This window comes from Athene noctua, chromosome 5 (genome assembly GCF_965140245.1).
Source record: "Athene noctua chromosome 5, bAthNoc1.hap1.1, whole genome shotgun sequence".
Lineage (NCBI taxonomy): Eukaryota > Metazoa > Chordata > Aves > Strigiformes > Strigidae > Athene > Athene noctua.
Window position 1 is genome coordinate 44,170,887 of NC_134041.1, and position 22,445 is coordinate 44,193,331.

The 22,445-nt window shown below is 45.2% G+C and overlaps 1 protein-coding gene across 1 annotated transcript in view; it reads left to right on the forward strand.

The window, feature by feature from the left end:
• Positions 1 to 22,445, forward strand: part of SYNPO2L (synaptopodin 2 like) — a 39,932-nt gene that overhangs the window by 3,624 nt on the left and 13,863 nt on the right. Inside the window, exons 2-3 of the mRNA XM_074907257.1 lie at positions 11,326 to 11,477; positions 14,243 to 14,904. Coding sequence (XP_074763358.1) covers positions 11,326 to 11,477; positions 14,243 to 14,904 — 814 coding nt within the window. The remainder of the gene's footprint in view (positions 1 to 11,325; positions 11,478 to 14,242; positions 14,905 to 22,445) is intronic.

Here is a 22,445-nt window from a genome sequence, read left to right on the forward strand (position 1 = left end):
TTTTTTTTTTTTTTTAATGAGATGGTATTTAATGGCATTAGAATGCTTGCAGCATTATTCTCTATCCTCTTCAGATACATTGGTGGGCCTCTACTTGATTGTTCTTTCATAAACTGTTCACAATGATGGCTTAAATTATTGACTTTTTTCAAGTTACAGCTAACTCCAAAGGTACAGTGAGCGTATGCATTTTAAACCATCTGTTCTAGCATAAAGTATTCAACTAGACATAACTAAATAAATTAGCTTGTTGGAAGTGGGGTGTGAACCCATTTTTCTACAGACTGAAAGGGTGCATAGCTGTGGTTTAAACCATTTGACCAAGCAAGGGATCAATTCTAAACCTCAGACCAGCCAACACAAAGGGGTAGAAAAGCAGCTGTATCTTCAAATGCTAGATCCAGCTCCCGCAGAGCTTCTGTGCCATCTGACTCGCTGTGGTTTATGTGTTCAGGGACACACCTAGAGCAAAATGCTGGAATGATATACCTTGTGGACAGCCCCTTGGGTCATGCATAACTAGTTTCATTTTCAAGTAACCTTGTGGATCCAAACCAGCTCTGCCTGCCTCAGGATGAGGGAAACACACGTTGCTTTTTCCAGCACTGCCCAGTGGATATTAAGGAAAAAAACCTTCCAATTTAAATAACAAGCAAGACTGAAATGCTAGTATTAATGCCAACTGACTATATGTGTCCAGATCTGTAACTGCAAATGTCTATTCTTTTTGTCTTAAACTTGCCTACAGGAGCATATACTGATTATTTTGTTCCACCTAAACAATCATTTGCTCTGTCTAGGTGCTAAAAATGTCTGATGTGTATATGAATGATAGGATACTGATGTGTACATGAAAGGGGTACCATAACAATTCAGTCTCGTAAAAACTGTGGTATCTCATAGATACTGCAAGAGTGGAGGGTGAGACAAAAGAAGAAGCAAAAGAAAATTTATTAGTGTCTGGGGAGATCTCAGTGAGAAAGAATAGATGATTTTAAAATTAGGTTTGTATTAAAATACCAACTCAAAGGTGAAAGAACAGCAGATGTTGATATGCTCAACAGGCAGATACACAGCAGGACCAAACATCAACAGAGGACATGAATAATTCTGCAGAAATTAGGACAAATTGGAATGTGGAGAATTAGAGAAACAAATAAAGGGGAAAATAAAGTGTAAAGAACCCCAAAAGGAAAGGCAAATGTTTTATTTTGTTCTTAGTGATGGCAATGTCCTTTTAAGTGGAATCAGTTGAACTACTGTGCATTCATATTTGGCTTATTGTGATTTGCAATCAATCTTTTCACTCTTACCTACTGAAGTAGATAAAGTATAGTGGGATTTTACACCACCCCTTACCAAAATAAAGTTGATTTGGTACAACTCAGTAGCTGTGGTGCACATGGCAACACAACAAATCTTTGGCCGGAAACAGTCATCAGAAAAGGAACAAAACAACAAAACAAGCATAAAGGCAAGGAAAAAAAAAAAAAAAGGATCCATATATAGCAAGATTTTCATTTTAGAAAGGCAGAGGGAAAAGTACATGGTCCTGACATGTACAGCATTCCTTGCAAGGAGAAGCTATAAATGAAGCTTCACCCATTCTGAAAAGAGAACAAGGGAAAACAATACCATCAGGTTCCTGGAAGATTTTGCAATAAGGATACAGGTATCAAATGAACTTGAAACTAAACAAAATGTAAAATAGCTAGTCTGAGAAAAGTCATAAGATAGGACATAAGCATAATGATATATAAGCTCATAAGGATACATAAGCTTATAATGATATATAAGCTTATAATGAATCAAAGTAGAAACATAACATAGAACTATATTGGGGAAAGAATTTTTATGACGATGAACAGGGCAGCTGTAAGATAGTGCAAGTGCATGCAAACCTTCCTTTAGGGAACCTGCTGCAAAATAAGGTTTATTCCATGAGAAGCAAACCCAGTTACTTATTGTACAAAGCAAGGAAGGCACTTTTACCTCCAGAATAGTCTGATGCACAAGTAATACTAAAGAAATAAGTGGAAACTGGAAGCTTTCCATCTGGTACTCATAGTAGAGGAGAAAAACCTGAGCATATTAGTGGATCACAAGGAGATAACGAGACAGCAAAAGGTGCATCTCTGAATTAAAAAAGGCAAACATAAACAAATGAGCTTCAGGTAGCCATATCTAAGTGAGATGGGAAGGCATTGATGTTACTGTCTAATGCACAAGTGGGAATTCATTGGAAATATCACACCTATGGAGCCAGTCACTTTCAAGAAAAATGAATATAAGGTAGAACAGCTATAGAAAAGGAGGGGAGGGGAGAAGGCTTCTTTCACATAGCGAAAGGTTGAAAGATATGATTGCTGTCTACAAATAGATGTTGGGCAAATACCAGCAGCACTGTTCAAATACAGGACAGTATGTCACTGATCAAATGTGCACAAAACGACTAACCAGGGAGGTTCAGCAACAACTTTCCAATCTAGAAAAAGAGCTCAAAACCTTTTGCAATCAGTTTATGAACTGGAGTAAACAATTTGGCATATCTGAAATAATGAGGGATTGGCTGTGAAAAGTCAGAATGCTCCTTTCTGTAGAGCTACTCTGCAGCAATGGAGTGAATTGTTAGGGGAAGCAGTGACACAGGATTGTATAGCTTCTAAAACCAAGAATTGTTTTGTCATTTAGGAGTGATTCATCACAACGTCCTTCTTACCTCTTTCTCACATATCCCTACTTTCTCCTGTATGTTTCCCTGCTGACAATTCACTGTTTCTACTGTCTCCTTTGGCAGATATCCTTGCTGCCTGTATGTTGTGCCACCAGTCCCTGTGACCCACGGCCTGGCTGCTCTGTCCTGTTCACCTTTGCTCATGTGACATTATTTCTGATGGAGGTGCCAGCTCTAACCCAAATAGGTCTGATGGCTTCCAGATTTGCGATCACCTTCTCTTCCTCTCCCTTTTCAGTGGGCAGGCTGTTCTTTGTCTGTTTTCAGAAGTGTTTTCTGTCACACCTAAAAAAGCACTGCTGACCGCCTAGTCTATAGCAGTCACTAATGCTGGTTTTGGAGGGCCGAATATGTCTGCCAGTGCTGCAGAAGGAGTTCCTCAAGCAGCTTTGGGAGTGCTCCTGAACATGTTTTATGGCCTGTTGGGACTTAAGCAGGTGCCACCCTTGGCTGCCAGCAAGGGAACGCAGGCTGCAGTGCTGGTGGAACTTTCCAAGGAGCAGCTGGGCCCAGCAGTCACCATGTGCCCAAGAATGTGGGGGGCTCCAGGGCTGCTGTCTGGCAGAGGAGCTGCAAGCTCTGCACAGTGCAGGGACAGCAGTGAGCAAGATGCAGAGCTTGGAAGGGGAGCTCTGCTCTCCCTTCCCAGCAGAGATGGGGGGATAAGACCTCACAGACAATGATGGTGGCCTAAACAGAAAACCATATTATCATGGTTGCAAATCACCATTGCTGATTGCATCAGCTAATGATCTGGTTCACAATTCCTTGTGTCTAACTAGGGCTTGGAGCTATGTACAAAGGAAGTAGCTTTACACGGGAACTCCCTCCCAAAACAAGTATAGAGAGCAGACTGGGTCGGTGGTCATGTCATTCCCTCTAACTATTAGAATCTTGATTTGTACTCTATGTTTACTCTCAGATAATCTTTAACCATTTGTTAAACTATTCCTTTCTCACTGCCCAAGCCACTTTACTCAGCATTTATTCATTTCTTGCTTCCTACCTTCCCTTAAAAGGACATGGGGCAATCATGCCTATGACAAGGTGTGATGTGGGCTCCAGGTCTTTCACACATTACTGTCCTGAATGGTTTCTCCTCTGCTGTGTGACCACAGATGTGCTGCCCCATGCTCTTTGCTTCCACAAGTTGCCTAAGACTCTTGTTTGAATGGCACCGCTAGAAAAGCTTTCCCTCTCCTCCTTGCAGAGGTGAAGAGTCTGGGCAGTTTTGTCTTTACATCCTATTTGCCAATTAGCAGGCAGGATTCCTGGAAGAATCTCGTGACAGATGACTATCAGCAGTTGTGGTGAAACTATACAAGCTGCATCTATACCTGGTGCATTAAATGTGACTGAGACCACTCTCTGGCACTGATGCCAGCTGCTACAGAGTGGAACGAAGCCCAGCAATTAACATCTTCTATTCTCCCAAATAAGATGACCGCACACAAGCTGCCCACAGGCAGTGGCTCTGGAAATGTTCTGTTCTAGCTCCCAAACTGTGCCTGGAAATTGTTCTGGAGAGCATTAGCTGGCCTGAGCCAAAGATATGCCAAGGATCATTTCAACAGTTTGATGCTACAGGCAATTGCAGTCCAGAGCCCAGGTTCATTCACTGGCATTATTCAACCTGCTACTTGCTGCTTGCCAGAACTACTGAATACATCTGTGAAGGCTGAGCCTGTTTTATCCTGTATGTTCATACCTACAAAATACCTACAAAGATGCTGCAAGGCACAGAAAGGTCTGTGTACCGAAGTTCCTCTGGAATCCTTCAAGTGAATTGGGTGCCTAACTAATCTACCTGTGGCTGATCCTATCCTTGCTGCTGCAGAACAGTGGTGCTTATCCTCCTCAGACAATTGCTGAGAGGCTCTCTTAGAGCTGGTGAGTGCTGTGTGTTGGTACAGTAACCCACACTTGTAAATAAGATGAATGTTGTGTACAATACCTTTTTGCAAACATAAGTGTCTTTTTGTCTTGGACCGTATCCTCATTCTATCAAAATAATAGTAGGTATGTCTTCTAGTTTGCCCTGTCTCACCATGGAGGCATGTTATACTTAGGGCTGCTGCTGTTCAACAATTGCTAGCAGCTGAAAAGGGTCCTCTGAGTAAGGGTTTTATTCAGAGCTCGCATATCCTCACTGCCCTTTAGAGCATAGTACCAACATGCAGTGCTAAGGCTGAGAACACCTTGTTCCAGAGGACTGAAGCTGTCTCTGGATGACTGCCCTCTGTTCAAGGCACTCTCCTTCTGACCCAGTTTGGTGCCTGTCCCTGTAAAGAGACATTTTGGTGGCTATATTTGCTTATGAGCTATAATTTACTTAGATGTTACTCCTAAAATCTTTTATGTCAAAAGGAGCAATGCTGAGCCTCTAGAAAAGGACCTACGTGGGACGTGTATAAGCATGTTTCTTCCGAACTTTTGTCCCAGCAACTAGATGTGGGCACTGGGGCTCTTGCTTTTTGACAAACATATCTGTTCCTTCTGAATCCTTGCTTCATATAGAAACCCTTTGGTATCCTGCTGTTTACTCTGTTGAGAGTAAAATGCTTATCAAGTACTTTTAGTATCTATTCTAGTACGTGTGGCATAATTCCTTGTCATTGGTATTACACTTCACTCACTTTCCAGCTAATGTCCCATCAAGTAACAAAAGGCCATGGAGATAGAGCCTCTTTTTATCTACCTGCAGCCAACTCTGCCTAGATACTTGTTCCCAGCAATGAGCCCTGTGCTAAACTTTCTGCTTAGGCAAAGGTGGATTGTTTGGACTTGTTTTTCTCTCTCCCCCCCCCCCCCCCTTGTATTATCATGACAAAATGCTCTTTATAAGGCATTTGGTTTCAACAGAGAGAGAAAATGAACAACATCTTATTGCTTGCATTTGTTTTTTGTCAGCTTGTATCCCCTGGTACAAATCAGAATGAAGTCTAGTGCACCAGAGGAGGTGTTCTCTTTTTCCCGTACTGGGATAGCAATATCTCCCTCACCAGTACACTTTAGATGGTAACCTATTACAGTAGTGTTGTATTTACTTAATGGATTGGCCAGCACCAGTATCCTCTGTCACTACCAAATTTCATCTCTAAACTCCTTGCCCAGAAGCCACCCAAGTCTGTCCTGCCACTCAAGATACCTTTATTCACCACCCTCCCTTGCTGTGTTCATCCCAGAAAGGGTGTGTTCTCTCCCTTCTTTCTCTATATAACGATTCCCTCATTAAACTTCGCTGTGGATGACCTGTGAAGTAGGTCTGCAGAGACCCTGAATCTGCTTTACCAAGAGTCAAGTCATCCAGTGTTACCTCTTAAACGGGAATGTGGTGTTTGGTCAGGAAGTTACTGAAACTAAATAGAGAAGTGTAATTGTAAAGGCTAGTGTAATTATAAGGGGTTAGAGTAAATATTCTCCTGTAAAATAGCTTCCAATAAAAATATGGCATTGCCATGAAGATGTGGTGTTATTCACACACTTAATAGACAAGGCATAGAAAAAGTATCTTACTGGATCTCTGTGTCCAGGTAGGCAGCTGAGACAAAGAAAATTTAAGAGCCAGAGCAAAAGACTGTTGAAAAACATCCTGTTTTCCGGGCTGCTGTCATTTATGGCTCATAGTTGGAGTGTTTTTCCAAGATCACACAAAAAATCATACAGGTCTCCTGAATCCCACTCTAGTGATTTAGCCACAGAGGTATCTTTCCTTGCACAAGTAAAGATTACACCCAGGCCTTGGAGGAAAAAACTGCTCCAGTAACCAAAATTATGTCAACACAGATGTTCAGAAAGAAGGAGATGAAGGGTGTTTGTTTCTGCTCTTGCATCTAGAAACTGCATTTGTGGTTTGGCTGAGCAGGAAGTCCTGGGAGGAGCAGATCCAAATGCTGATTGGCTCTTGCCTGAGTTCATTCCCTTTGGTAATGCTTTATACTGCTTTATACTACAACAAAACAGTTCTTACCTCTCCATAGGAACCCTGTGACAGGACTACATTTCACATAAGGCTGGGAACGAAATTTAAACACTGCCAGGTTGCCATGGAGTGTTGGACCCCATGGCCTTGTAGCTGCTGAGGGAAGGGTGGCAGCTGTGTGATGGGAGTTGCAACGGGAAAGTAGAAGGAGCATTGGATAGGAAGATGAATTGTACTCGATATACAGCTCTGGCTTGGCCTGAGTTTGCTAGGTTGCTGATGGGAGAGATTTTAGGAGATTAGGGGAAAACTGATAATGTAATTTGTCTTCCTACCTTATAGACTGAGCTCTCCCAGTGAGAGAAGGTGGTAGGTGCTTTTGCAAGGCAAGGGTATGAACCTATTATAGCTTATTCCTGAAAGGCACTGCAAACCACTTCTGATTACTCACAGTATATTTCCTTTCTTATGAAGAAGCGGTGCTGGCCAGCAGGGAGGGTGGTTGCAAAGTTTCAAGACAGGTTCCCTGGGCTGTACTCAGGCAAGATGTGAAGCCACTGAGTTACTATCAGGATTACTCTATTCTTAGCATCCCAGCATGTGTTCACCCCCCACATACCACTATCTAAATATAGTCCCTACTGAAGGACAGATGCTGCCGAGTTGCATCTGACCCCCTCCTCTTTTGCATTCTGTTCCTGAAAGCTAGGCTGAATTCCCCCAAGACGCGTCCAATAATCAGCATGTCCTTTTGTCTCCCCAGGGCTGTACAAGGAAGCTTGTACTATACTGCTAAGGCCTGATTCTAGGCCTGGCCTTCCTGGCCTCTCCTAACACTGGCCTTCCCTTCAATACCTTTTCTTTTTCCTTTCCTCCTCATTTGTTCCCTTCACCCTTTTCCTTTTTTCCCCTCAGCTGCTTCTGTCCTTTCTCTCCCACCTGATTCAATATGATCAATGAGAGGAAGAGAGCAAAGTAATGAAAGAAAACATACACATGTATGTGCATGTGCCTAGGTACTGCAGACATCCAGACCTCTTTGACAAGAGCTCTGTTGTCTCAACCTAAGTCCTGCTGAGAGGGAAGCGAGATGGACAATCTTCTGAGTAAATGTGTTTCATTACTTTATAGTTCCAGTTTTCCACACTGGTTTGTATTTCCATTAATGAGTAAAGCCCTGAGGTTGGGATTCCCTAAACGCAGATGAAATCTAAACAGGACATTCCTCCCATGTGAGCCAAGGTGTGCTATGGGGCAGTGTGTCCACTGAGGCACAGAATGCAAAGTGTAATAGGCAGTTAGTTACAAGAGGCTCAGGGAATTTGTGGGGTTCGCCCCCCCACCAGAAGGAGAGGTCAATTCTTACAGTATGTGCTAGAAGGTCTGACAGTGCAGTCCCCTAAGGCTAGGTCTAGGGCTAACTTCAACCACTTGTCAGAGTCTCTCAGGGCTGTCTCTCACTTGCACAAGAAAGCTCTCCAGTGATCTGCTACAGGAAGCAGAAAGGATTTCTCTTTGAAATGCCACTTTTCCCATCCTTTCCTGTCTCTTCAGAACAGCTGCTGGGTGACACCTTCCAACCTGTCTGCAGCCTAAGCAGAAACTGTTAGTGACTCTTCCTGTGACTCCCTGGGTGCCCAGGAGAGGGCATCTTTTGGACATGGGGAGCAAGTGGCTGAGTGTGAGGGCAGCCTGACCTTCAGGGTGGACAGCGAGCCTGGCTTTCGAACTGGGCAGCTGCCCTGGCCTGGGGCCTCCAAGGCTCAGTGCTGCCCTCACTGTGAGCGAGACGTGCAGGCTATGGGTTGTCGTCAAAGGTCTCCACAGCACCGTGCTGGCAGGCCTATAAAAACTGTCAGTCTTGTGCTGATATCTGTCCAGAGGCTCTCCAGCCTCCAGCACACTGCACCCTGCTGTCATGGTTGTGGATTAAGTCCTGTCCTTTCTGTATGACATGCTTTCTTCATCCTCTCCTTGCACAATCCTCTTCTGCCTTTAACCTCTTTGCTTTCCTCCCTGGCAAATGGGTTGGGGTAGGGGTATGAAGCTGTGAATACTTTGTTTCCTTCTGCCCCTGGGAAGCAGATTAATAAACTCCCAGGGAGGGGTTTATAAACATGTGGGAGACTGATAGCCAAAAACATTTATGTGCTATTTGCAGAATCTGTAGGTCTCTTCCTGTGGTGGAAGAGACCTTGTCCTGTTTTCCCAAAGAGGAACGGAGACAGGGAGAAGTCCTGTCCTGGATTATAGAGCTAGATTGCAGGCTCCTGCAACAGCACTGAAATAAATACAGTTGCTTTAGTGCGTGGGCCTTCTGCCAGCCAGGTAAAATCTGAGCACAGACCAGGCCAGAGCCAGCATCTTTACTAACCACAAAAGAAATGCATTGCCTGCTCACATTCCTTAGCCTTCGTGGGGCAGCTTGTGTCCCACCAGTTTAATCTAATCTGAAGGTGCCTAAAGCAGCAGCAGGCAGTGCAGCATGACCCTCCCTGCCTAGGAATCCCAAACACTTGCTGCAAAGTCCTGCAGTATTGTTGGACCAGAGGATTGCAGAAAGCTTACTGGCTCTGCTTTGGGTGGTCAGCAGCCCACATCCAATTGATTTCAGTAAGCATGGAGGAGTATGATGGGATGTGAGGAATGCTCTGAGCACCTGCTGACAGCCTTTAACCCCCAGTCCCCTCACTCTATAATTGGGAGAGATACTCAGCAAGTGTGTTCCCATCCAGTGCTGAGCACAAAGCACTTGGCCATGGAGCAGCAGTTGGCCTTTTGGGGAATACCAGAAGGAGGCCCTCCTTCTAACCTCACTTCAACTTCCTAACTCTGCATTAGCTGCTGTGTCAGTAGGCAGCACTGGAAAATGTGTCTACTATCTCTTCTCAGTTAACCGCTGCACCTTGAGAAGTATCAGGAAGCAGCATTTATACTGTAACAGCAGAAAAGTGGTTCTTCATCAGTAGTTCATTACAGACCCACACATTGTCATTCCAGGCTTATAAGGAGGGAGATAAAGGACTAAAATGACAGAGGCTGATGGATGTAGCAGCTGGGATGAGCCAGTCCCTATTTTAAGCATGCAGGCAAAATTTGGGGTCAAGCTGGAGAGGCTACAGAGTGATAAATTGCCAGTGAACACAAAAACAACTTGGAGCATAGCCCTCGTCTTTCCACCTTCTTCCCCAACACCTCTCTGTCCTGCTGACAAGCTGACCTGGGAGGAGTGCTGCTCTTGCCTCCTCAACACAAGCCAGCAGAGCTGAGCCCTGGGCATGTGCACACCCCATGGGTGCGGAAGGTCTGGGCCCTGAGACCAGCCAGCCATGCCACGGGACCTCCTCAGGGCTCCAGCTCTCCCCTTTCCTGCTGCCCTCTTGCCCTTGCAAGAACAGGGCAGCAGTCCTTTCACATCCACTTCTCTTTCCTGGGGCCACCATGGGAGTGCAGGCAAAGAAGCTTGTGTGATTTTATAGCTGAGTCTGGTTGCTTGAGCAGCAAGACTATGAGATACGGGAGCAGGTGCCCTGCTGTGTATTATCTCTTTGCGGCGTTCTGCCACAGTTTGTTCACTGCACCCTCTGTTAAACAGCTCTGCACTGATTTATCTCTCATTTAACTGCAAGATCTGAAGAAATATTCTAGAAGCATCTACAAATCCAGTGTATTACTACCTAGGCCTCATTTGCCTTGATCCAGTGTTTTTTCCCGGATACTATTTTATGTGCAAAATGAGCACATTATGGGTGCCAAGCTGTCCTACAAGACTATCCCATTGCTTGCCTATATGGGATAGGTCTGTGATTTTGGGCTGACTGGTCACGTAGTTTGCTTGCTTGTCCTAACAAAAAGGCTAGGCTGGGTTGGGAGGGGTTCAGTAAGAAGTTTAACTGATGGATAATGGAACAAAAGGGAGAGGAAACGCTTAGTGTAAGATGGCCATGAGAGGCCAGATCTAGGAACTAGCCTGGAACTAGAGACCCAGACTCCATTCTCAGATACAGCGATGCATATCCTGCACAGCTCCTGTTAAGGCTAAAGATTAACTACAAGTTTACACTTGTGTAACAGGATACCATGTGGCCTGATGCAGATGACCAGAAATACATTGGCCAGAGCCATTAGAGCAGGAATGCTTGACATCAGGAAGTGCCTCGGAGCCACCATCACTTCCCGATGTCAGCTTCCCCCGGAATGGTAACTGCAGGGGCTCTGCATGAGCATCAGGGATCATACCAAGGAAGCAGAGTAGGGGTGTACAGAAGGACACACAGCCATGTACACGGATAGTCTGGTGAGAGTTCCTGTTCCCTCTCTGAAACACAGACTCCTTAAGCAACTTAAGAGATAGGGAGTGAGTGGAGAAGAGCATGCAGATGTTCCTGAGTCTTTGATTTGCACTGAAGGACTTGAATTGGGTTGGTGATCAGTTCAGGCCTATGCTTAGAGGAGTGACTCTTGGAATTAACAGGAATACAGAGACCAAAAGGGACAGCCAGGGCTCAGCCAAGAGGACTGGTCTTCCATCCTGGCAGCACAGTAGTCTTAGGCCTTATTTTATTCTGTCAGGGACAGAGCAATAGAAGGGCCAGCAGGAGACAAGCAATTGAACTAAATAGCTGCTGATCTTCCCTTCATCCCTATCCTCTCTCTTCTGCTCTTCCAGATCCGAAAGAGAAGCAAAGCATGCCGCGGAGGCTTGTGGGAAAATGATGTGCTAGTATCTATCAATGGGAAGTCATGTGCTGGCCTCTCCCATGCTACTGCCATGCAGATCATCGATTCCTCCAATGGCACACTCAACATTCGTGTGAAAAGGTAACCTGCTCCCAAGACCCAGTGCTTTAACAGTGCAGGCAGCAGGGCAGCTTCATCCAGCAAAGCAGCTATCCATGCCTAGTAGAAAGAAGGCAGGCAGGAAGCCTTTGGCTTCTCCATACTGCAGGGTGTACATGTTAGCCCATGGCTAACATATGGCTGTCCAAAGGTTTTGCACTGTATCTGTGCTGCCCTCCAGAGTGCCTGGCCCTGGAGCTGAAATGACCTCAGACCTTCCTGCCCCTGCCCCTCAGACTGGAGGGAAATGTTTGCAGTGAGGCCTATACTGCAAAGAATGAGCAGCTTAGGCTCCAGGCAAGCAGATGTCATAAGGCAGTTCATCTCAGCAATTAACAGACTCCATTCTGGGTAAATAACTGTTCTGTAGAAATGTATTTGACTACACATTGGATAATTGAGCCAAGACAAGATTACCCAAGTATTTACTACAGCAGGCTGTTGTAGTCCAACAAGATATAAACTGACTTCTGCAACAGTAAGAGGTCTGTAGATGAGTCCCATTTTACAGGAAGAAATGCATGTTCCAGTCTCTCCTCCAGCAGAATATTGGAGACCAGGCTCAAATTTAAGCACGAAAATGGTCCTAGTAACATCTCTGGTTCTTCCTGTGCTCAGCTAACCTTCTGCCTCCATGCATGCTAGATAAGGCTCAAGCTGTAGATGAATCATATAAAGGAAAGGCAGCAAAGCTGTGTGAGGTCCCAGCTAGTCCAAACTATTGCCAAAACAGAAGTCACCCTCAGGAAATATGGCCGGTCATGGTGAAGGGGACTGGGAGATGTGATTTTCTTGAAAACACAGAGCACTGTGAGCCGTGGAGAGGGACATCCATGCTGGCTGCTGGCATTTGTAAGGCAGTGGCAGAAGTGAGCAGTGCTCAGAGAAGGAAAGCCTGACTGCATAGGATCTTCCCCTTGGCTTCAGGGAAAGCACCAGTGCCTTCTGATGTGCTCACCCTATGCCCTAACTGTAAGTGGGATGAGCGAGCCCTGAACAAGATGTCCAGAATAGCTCTTGGTCCCTTGCCAAGGCCTTATCTCACTCCATCAGAGCCAGTCTGCAGCCAGCAGGTGCCTGGGCAAATTCCCATGGGCCAGCACATGTCGAATTAGCAAAGTGACAAAGGCAGGCTTCTCACAGCCCTCTCTGGGAGCCAACATCAGATGGTTTGGAAATAACATAGCCAGGTGACTTCATCTTGAGGTAGTGGAAAACTCATCAAATATTGCTTTCTGATCACATCTCTATTCCCACTTCATATTTATGTTCCCAGAGAAAACACCGATCAGTCCTGTTCAGAAAGGAGAGGTAGCTGGATGACTCTGGAGTATGCAAGGTCGTATATGTATTTCTGTCAGTGAGGGATGTGTGTGGAGAGAGAGGGAGGGAGACTGTGACCTGACAGTGCAGAACAAGAGGAACTGGCTCACAGGCAGCAATGCTTTTCAGTTTTCTTGTCAAGTATTTAAAGAAGAGGAAGAACTGCTCTGTTTTGCTTGGGGAGCCTCGAGTTTGCTCCCCAGTGAGAGTTCATAATAGCAAATATTATTAAAAAAATAAACTGTCAGAGAAATTGTCCCACCCTTAGATTCAACAATGGTTTGCATTTGACACGATTATGAATTTTTCACAGTTTGGAATTGGGATCCAAGTCATGAATTCAACTTTACAGAGGCAATGCTGTCTGCCTGGCTTCTTGGTGTGCATGCTCAGAAGACAAATACTTAGAGCTCCTTTGTAACTCTATGAAGCTCTGGTGACTCTGGCAAGGGAAGGAAGAAGTTCCCTGCCCCATCTGTGTGGTCTGGAGTCAAACTGCCATTGAAATCCAGACTCTTGAGGAGAGGGAGGACGGAGTTGGCTCTTTTTCTGTCAGCATAGCCAGTTCTCACTCCCTCTGGGAGTCATCAATAGGGCTGACTCCCCAGTCTGCCCTTCCCCTACACTAGCCATCCTTCCAGCTGACTGACAGGTTAGAAGATGCTATGTCTAAGCCAAAAATGAATGCCAGCATGGGTTGGGCTGGCTGGCATGACTGCAGTATGGTCGTCAAAACCAAGACACTAGTAGCTAGCTTGTGAAGCAGTCCCACAACGAGCAGGCCACACATCAGGGTGGACTCCTACCACAGCATAGCAGAGTTCTACCCCCAGAAAACACTTGGGCCTTTTTCTCCTAAGTATTTGCTATTTACTCCCACACAGAGGTCAGGGCAAACAAATAGCACAGACTTCTTTCTTTGGAGCCCACTCTGAACTCTGAATCAGTTAGGGGTGCTGAGATTGGCAGAGCTGACAGCTCCACAGTGCAGTCCCAAGCTGTAGGAGCAGCTGGAGTGCAGTGCGGTAGCTGAGGCATCACCTGTCCCCCCTGGCAAGCAGCAGGCCATAGGGGTATGTCCCACAGTTCTGGGGAACGTTTGCTATGCAGGAAATTCACCAGCCCAGAAGAAATGGCTAGGGAACTGATTAAGCTGGCTCCCAGATTTTTATACTCTCAGGGCACTCTGATTTTCAAGTGTTTACACCTGGTTTTCAAAGAGTCATGAAGCAGATAATCAGGTTGAGAGCATGTAGCTGAGGTCAGAGATGAGTATGTCCTTGGTGTCTGCACTTCAGGTGTCTGAGGTACCTGAAAGACACCTGAAACACCATCTCAATCCCTACTTCTCTCTCATGTGTGGGGGTGTCCTTCCAGCTCAGCCCACCAGCCAGAGCTTGCTTACCTTTTTCTTCTCCTCACAGGATAGTTGGTGGGGACCAGACTGGTCCACGGCTCCAGCGCTCTCCTTCTCCGGGGCAGCGAGTGCTCTCTCCACCATCCCCACTCAGCACTCCAGCACAGCTACTCAGCCCTGAACCAGCAGGAGCCCCAGTCACTGCACAGCCCTCACAGCCACGGAGGTCACAGAGGCACCTGGAGAGCGTCACCTCCCCGCCGGACAGTGAGGCCTACTACGGCGAGACAGACAGCGATGCTGACAATGTGGCCCAGGAGAAGCACCGCCGGGCTCGCAAGAAGAGCCCGCGCTCCCCTCCCGACAGCACCAACAGCAAGGCAGATGCACCTCCGGATGAGGTGTCCCTGTCTGAACAGAGTGGCTATGAGAGCACACCAGAGACTGCTGTGCAGGGGGAAGCTGAGGTGGCCAGCTCCAGTGGAGTGGCCAAGAGAGAGATTGCCTGCCCACCTGGCAGCCGCACAGACACTCCATTCTCGGAGAGCGAGGGGCAGTTGCGGCCACCATCGAAAGAGGAACGGGATCCTTCTCCAGAGGCAATGCTCTTGCCCCATGCCACCAAGGCTATCCGAGCGGAACGCCATCTCATCCCCATGGTAGGGCCAGTGGAACACCCGGTTGATGAAGACCTAACCACCACGTATGCAGAGAAAGCCAAGGAGGCCAGTAAGTCCTCTGCACCCTGCCACTCACCCATGCCCTCTTCCTGTGCTGGATCTCCTTTTAAAAGCCTCATTCCTGCAAATGTCAAGTGGGTTAGCTCCTCTAGCTTGGGGAGAAGCAGAGTCAGGTCAGACCTGCAGGGACTGGGGCTTCCTAATGCAGCTTTGGCACTGGGGCCTACCTCACCCAAGATGTCTCAAGGAACAGAAAAGAGAAAGGGTCTGGGATCTGGGAGTCACATGTAGAAGCTGTAGCCACATGATCAGCTGTGCTCTAGCACCTCTATGTGCTGAAAACAGGGTGGAGGTCATTGGTTTCTTTAATACTTTGGGCTGAAGAAGACTCAGGGGAAATGATGGTGTCAGAAAACAAATTGGGGGTTAAATTTCCTAGGCCTGGCCTTTAGGAGATCTCAGCAGCTCAGATTACTCCTTAGGTATCTGTGTGTCCAAGCACAGGGTGTTTGTTCCAAGGGCCTCCCGAGGAGTCCCCTGTTCAGCTCAGCTCTCCATGGGCACAGAGGCATGTAGTATTACACACGATTAAGGACCAAGTGGAGATAATTTTCAGTCAGCATAGCCCTAAAAGAGTGTTGTCAGTAGCTCATTTATTTCTTTCACCCTGTCAAGCTCAGGGAGGGACTTGTCTATATCAGCTTCCAGAGGATATTTTCTCTGCAGGCACTTACTCAAGCAAGAGTGCCCATGTCTGGCAGCAGCTGGTGAGCTCTGATAGAATTTACTGCTTTTTAGGTATCGGCACTGCCACCAAGGACAGGCAGGAGCTAGTAAATCAGATCTTGGAACAGTTCCTTGTAGTGGGATCCCTACTAGTGAAGACATTTCCAGGTGGAATAAAATACTGAAAAATGTATTGTGGTACATGGGTGATGTACTTGAAGTGACCTTAATTGTGAATATCTTTCCTGGTTTCTGCTACACATGGAGTATTTCAAACCCAAACATGAAGACAGAATAAGATGTTACCTGATTTCACAGTTATGATCTATCCAGTAATATTAAAAACAAGATAATCAAGAACTTGTTTTCATCTGAGTACCTCAGTGTGCAGTTTGACTGACCAGTTTACACTTCTCTGAGCCTAGAAATAAAGAAGGTTTTTAAAAAGTGACTTCGCTGGGAGACAGAATGGGAAATGGAGACACAGAAAAGTTACGAGACTGAATCAGAAATAAAGCACACAGATTCTAACTTCTGATTCTCTACTCCATATGCTAGATGTTTTTCCCCAGGCCAGATAATATTACAAGGCAATTGTTAAGTCTCTCTTTTCTCTTTTCCTTGGGCTAAACATTCCTTTATCTATTTTGCCTAAGGGATCCTATAGAGGTAACTTTCAAATCTAGGCTACTTCTGTCAGGCAGGGCACTGTCTTACTGCTCTGCCCTGTATTGAGAGGACAGACTCAGTTGGGTCCCTTATGTCTGGCCCTGCTAGGCACTAGAACTGGCCTGGTGCCTTGTACTATTTCTTCCTAGTCTTTAGCACTCACCTTCCTTAGGACAGCAAAGAAAGTAGCAATTTTAGCCTTCCTGAGGACGGAGCTATTTTTTCCCCCTTTGAATAATGTACAAACATGAAGTGAATGTTGAGAAAGGCATGTTCAGCTGCTCCCTGCCACCTGATAGTCCTAGCAGTGGATGAGCAATTGCTTTACATCAAGACTTATTTCCATGGACAGCGTCAGTACAGAAGGCTCCCAGGAAAGCCATGTATTTAATGCAGAGCATTTCTGGTGGCAAAATAATATCCCATGGCAGAAGGTGATGCAACTCTATTGCCAGCTAGAGGTAAGGTTCCCAGAAGCCCTGCAGACTGAGATAATATTCTCTTATTACCCCTCCACCGCTTACCCCCCTTCTGATTTATGTTTGTCCATGGGTGTCCTTATGTAAGTGCCACTCTGCCATGGATGGCAACTCGCATGGCCAGCTTGGCCTTTTCTTAGGTTAGGAATCTTGTCAGTAAATGCAAAGGCAAAATGCTGTGTCCTGATCAGTGCTGGAGCACAGCAGCCATTAAAACAAAAGTCACAATCAGCAGCCAGTAACTCTGTGAAGGACGGAAGCAAGGAAGGAAGAGGGATGGAAGGTGTTAATTATGTGGCGAACAGAGCTAAGAAGCACCTATACCTGGAATAAACACAAGAGGATGTAGGACTGCTGAGCTGCACTGGCTCTGTGGGGAGGCTGCCTGCAGAGAAGCTATCAGCATGGGAGGCACACGGTACAGCATCTCTTGCCAGAAAAATGTAGCCTCATCAAGGATGGTTGGGCTTGCATTGGTTCAGCTCCTACAGCTGCTCTGGGCTCCCACAGAGCCAGCAGAGTTTAAAGCTTTGTTTCTCTGCCTTTCCATAGCAATACTCACAGCACAGTAGCCTACTCTGAGACATGGAGACTCCTGGGTTTTGCTAAACAGGAACGCAAAATCAAGCTCATGGTTTAGAAGCTAGGCAAGCTTTTAAAATCTGAGTTAACTATGGTAGGTGACTTGGATGATCAGTTATGGAAGCCTGGGGCCTGATATACACACAGTAGACATTTAAGGACCATTCTGACTACCTAATCAGATGTCTGCCCTTTGGAGCACTACCTATCTAAAATATATTCCCAGTATACCTGCTCAGCACACCCTCTTTGCCTTGCCATGGCCTTCTCCTTTACGACTCCCGCTGCTGCACCATAAGAATGTGAAAAATTCCTTTTTGGTTTGTTTGGACTGTTACCCAGACGGTTCCTCACCTTTTCTTTCTAGAATGTATTCCCTTCTCCTGTCTCCTCTGATGTTTTCTCCAGTTTTGGGGGTATTTCTCTTGTCCTTTGTATTCATTCTTTCTAACTTTCCACTGTCAGTTTTAAGCTACAGAGACTTTCTCCCTTTCCCACCTGTCCCTGCACCTCAGACAAACAGAATTGCAGGTATAGTATTTCTAGATGAATAATTGAAATCTCTGTACAAGAACAGAGGTACATAGTCATTCTTTTGCGCATCACCGAGAGTTGCAACTGACATTCTTCACAAGTCTATTGCCATGCAAGGATCTCAGTAAGATTGGATTGCTATTGCCTGTCAGCCCTTGGGTTTTCTCAAACTTAAAATCAGTAGCTCTCCTCTTTATTTCCTGTCTTTAGAGTTCTGTAGATCTTTGCTCTCACTGCATGGTTTCCAGAGCTTTCCAGATCATAGGCAAGTTGATTCAGACACACTGCCTCCCCATTTCTGTATAACTTCCTTTCATTTCTGATGTGGTTAGCAAATCTGATTTGGGCTGACTGTATACGGTCCTCAAGATCGTCAATGAAAATAGATAATGCTTCCCATATTCTGCCACCACCTTTCATAGTCTCACTATGATGGGTGATCAGTCTTTATGCTCTGATTGTTACCGATTTGTTTTCTCTTCATTTTCCTTTGATTGACATTTCTCCAATATATGTATTTTTTTGCATCAACTCCACCATCTCCTGACAACTACAGCTGCTTTCCCTGCCTTTGCTAAGAAGACATAGATCACGTGGCAGTTGCCAGAGGTGACACTGCTGTCTAACATCTGCTTTGCATCACTGTAACACAACAGCAAATGGAGCTCACTTATTTACACTAGGCAAGGATTTGACTCCAGGAGCAGAACACAGTGTGATGGCAAGTACCAACAGCCCGAGAGGAGTATTTGACAATGGGTGGGGTGGAGCAAGATAAGCACAGGGAAGAGGAGGCAGCAGCTGACAGTGCCACCTCACAATACCCTGCAATGCCTTCAGCTGCTGAGCTGTGCCTCTCCTTCCCCAGCAAAGACACAAGGCCTTAGACCTCCTTAGAGAGGCAACAGCCCTTGCAGTGAGGTTTGGGCCTGTCTCTTTCCAAAGTACCTGCCCTATTTATATATTGGTATTGGCTCATTTTTTCCAACCTGTGGGATAAACACATACATTATCCCAGCCCTCCACAGGACACATGACACGGATATGCCTGCTCAAAAACCACCCAGAGCATTGCTGATGCAGACTAGTGAGCAGTGTGGGAGCCACACACCATCTAGAAGTGGGGGGCCTTCACTCCACTGCTGCCCAGTGGCTACTATGCACCCAGGTGTTTTGCTCAGTGGGGCAAGGGGATAGCCAGCAAGCAGGCACTCTTTGCTCTACTTTAAATGAACTACAGGAGAACATACATACTTCTGAATAGCCAATGCCTTGCTTAATCTGAAGAATTTGTTCCATTCCCACTAAAACAGTAACTTGCTCTCTTTAAAGAGGTGATTAATCCCTGAGGAAACTGGGGATCTTTAGGGCCTCGGTTCATCATCACTGTAAAGGGTCAAGCCACATCCCTTACTGAGATGATTTCTGTGCTGCTTGGACAGTGCAGAAGGGAGGGAAGAGACAACAAGACAGAAAATACAAATAAAATATCTGAATTAGTTTCAGGAGGTTAGCAGAAAGTGGGAGCTTGTGGCAGGGAGAATCAGACTATAGTTGTCACAAGTAATCAGCAGTGAGGTTCTTTGGCCCCCCATAGCTCCTGCATTGTCCTCCTCCGCACAACCAACCCTCAGAGGCTTGGGATCCATCTGTATCCAGGGCTGCTTCTCCTCAGCTACCTGTGCTAACTGTATTTTCATTGCCATCCTAAACCATCTCGCAGGCCCAATAGGCTTAGGCTTTCTCACAACTGGAAATACCAATTGCTAGCAGAAGACAGACATACCAGGACAGTGGCCTAGTCCTAACTTGCTATCACACTATAGGAATTTGTGTCAGTGCAATAAGTGCTTCAAAATATCTCAATTTAAACTTATCCACTGGACTATTTTTAGTTCCTAGTATTCAAGAGCCTCTCCATGTACGGTAGGGGAAGGGAGGGAAAAATGGGTGGGTAAATTTCCTCCTCAGCTTTATATGGGCCTGGCTGCCTGTACAGAGTCATCAAAGTTATAACATTCCATATCAGAAAAGGAAATCCTTCTTGTTTAAAGCGGATGTACAGCAGCATCACTTGACGAGATAGGATGCTTATAAATAAGTGGCCTATTCATTGGAGGGTCATACAGATTACCTTTTCTAAGAGTGACTGCAGTCACATTTCTCTGCAGAGAGGGTGAGTGCAGCAAACCATCTATCAGCCTATTACAATCGGTACAGGCCACAGGAGCTGTGAAAAGATGAAGTACCTGAATGAACTTACCGCACCACAATTTCTACTAGGCTTTCAGCTTTGACGCTTGTGACTCTAATGATCACAGTTACATGGTTGTTAGGCTAGCTTACTGGTTTTGCCAATCACTGCAGTATAGAAGATGAAAAGTTTATGATAGTAGTTAACTGTCCCCATCCTAACTGCTTTAAAGTAGAACAGAAAAGTATTCTGCTCAGACCAGGAGACTAAAATGAATTGCCTAAACTATTGATCTTACAAGAATTCTGTTCCTAACACCATGAAGCAATGCTGAATAACCCTTGGCCTTTGCTACTGAGTGAGCAGCCAACCACTAAGAAAACAAGGACAAGGACAACAGCCTCCATGGTTGAACCACAGAGTCTGATCTCACCTCAGCACACATTTAAACAGCAAATTGCCTCCACTAGGGAAATCAATTTACATACACTGGTGTATGCAGTCTAGTTACATGCCTCTGCTTAAGAATATCCCATCTAATAACTAACATTTGGTTTTGAATTCCCTGCAACTTGGAAGGCTTTTATTAAAGAAGATCAAGTGAGATAAACACTGTGCATCTGGAACTCTCTTCCTCCAGTTTTAGGCTTGAGTATGGCATTTGAGCTTATGCCTTCGGTTCATGTTCTTCTATTGAAAGCATGGAGGTGGTATTTTCAGGCTGATGTATCAACCATTTGGTCAGATGACAGATTAATAGCTAGTGCCATCTGTTTTGGCTAGTGTGGATGAATTTTTCCTTTTTTCTTGAGCCATCTCAGAAATTGTCACAAGTAATTGTCAGTTTTCCTCAGGTATTCTTACTGGAGATTTCCAGCATTGTTCCCTTGGGCATCACTCTTGTCCAGCATTTCAGTGCAGATGCTGTGGGTTGCAGCACTGGAAGTAGAGCTGACTGATAGAGTTCTGCTCTGCTTCACCTCTGTACCTCACTGCTATCCTGCTGCCCCAGAGCCTGACAGAGACCTGGAATTAGTTTAACTTGTGTTATCTCAAGATAAATCTAGCTGCATCTAATATTCTCTCAGAGAGAAAAATCTTTAGTATTTGAAGATGTTTGGAGGAAAGCTGTATATGATCCCTGAAATTAAAAGTTACATACTCTTTTGTCCTAGTACTTCCACTATATGATATACCATTTTAAGCATCTTTTTAAAACTATCAGTTATTCAGACATTACTTCTTTATGTTATTACTGTCAGCACAGGGACTCTGATTATGGTCACAGTTCCTTAGACATGGCCAGAGGTCATTCATCATCCTGCTGCTGGTGAAAGAGTGTCAGCAGTTCTCTTCCATGCTCACGCTTCCATGGTCCTTGCAGAGTCCCAGCTAGTGATTTTTCAGAATATGCTGCCACAGACATTCAGTTAACATAGCCTGTCCTTGCACATGAACTTTTGGAGTGACTTAGGATGTGTAAGGCTGATGGGGAACAATGGGATTAAGCCTAAATTTTGACAATAATTCAGATCTTAAGGTGATTAGAGCTATGATCACACTCAAACAACTATATATATAACCCCATAGACTGTCTTAGCCAAGCTGATAGTTTCTAGGTTCCAGGATTTTGAGAGCTGAGTGGAAAGAAATCATAATGCAAACAGGCAATGGGAATCCCTCTCCTCACCCAATATTGTTACCATCAGTTCTAATAAGTGATATGGGAGTTGCTGATAAGGTTGGGACAAGTCTGCTCAGAAACAACAATGAAATGAGACAAAGTGATAGTGATGGGGGAGGGAGAGGAATAAAAGGGTAGGCACAAAAGAACTTTGACAAGGGGTAATTAAACAACAGAGTCATTGCTCAACAAAAGTGAGAGAAAATTATAGCTAGGAAGGAGAAAACTGTCAACCTGACAAATAATCATTCTTCAGTTTCACTTAAATCCGTTGTAGGAAGAGAGATCAATTTGTTGTGAAATCTGTAAAGCTTCACTGTTATCAGCATATATCCCGCTTATGTTAACCAAGAATCTAGCCCTTTGTATAAAAGAAATAGAGGCAGGAATGGGGAGAAGTAGATTCAGCATATCTTGATACATAGACTACACTGAAAGGACGAGGCTGAACCATATTCTCTGTAGAGGTGAAATGTAAGGAATTAGTAAAAATTGTATCAGAATGGCCCTCTGTCCTTGATAAATACTGTGTAATTATGGGAAGGGTCTCAGGGAAAGAGGTAAAGAATAGCACCTTTTATTTAGACACAGGCTCTGGGGATAAGAAAAAAAATAAAAATTTAGCATTCATTTAGATGAATGAAGTAGTTCTTTTGAGCATACTTTGTGGAAAACGAAATGATCAGTAAAAACAACATAGACTAATAAAAACTAGAAAAAGC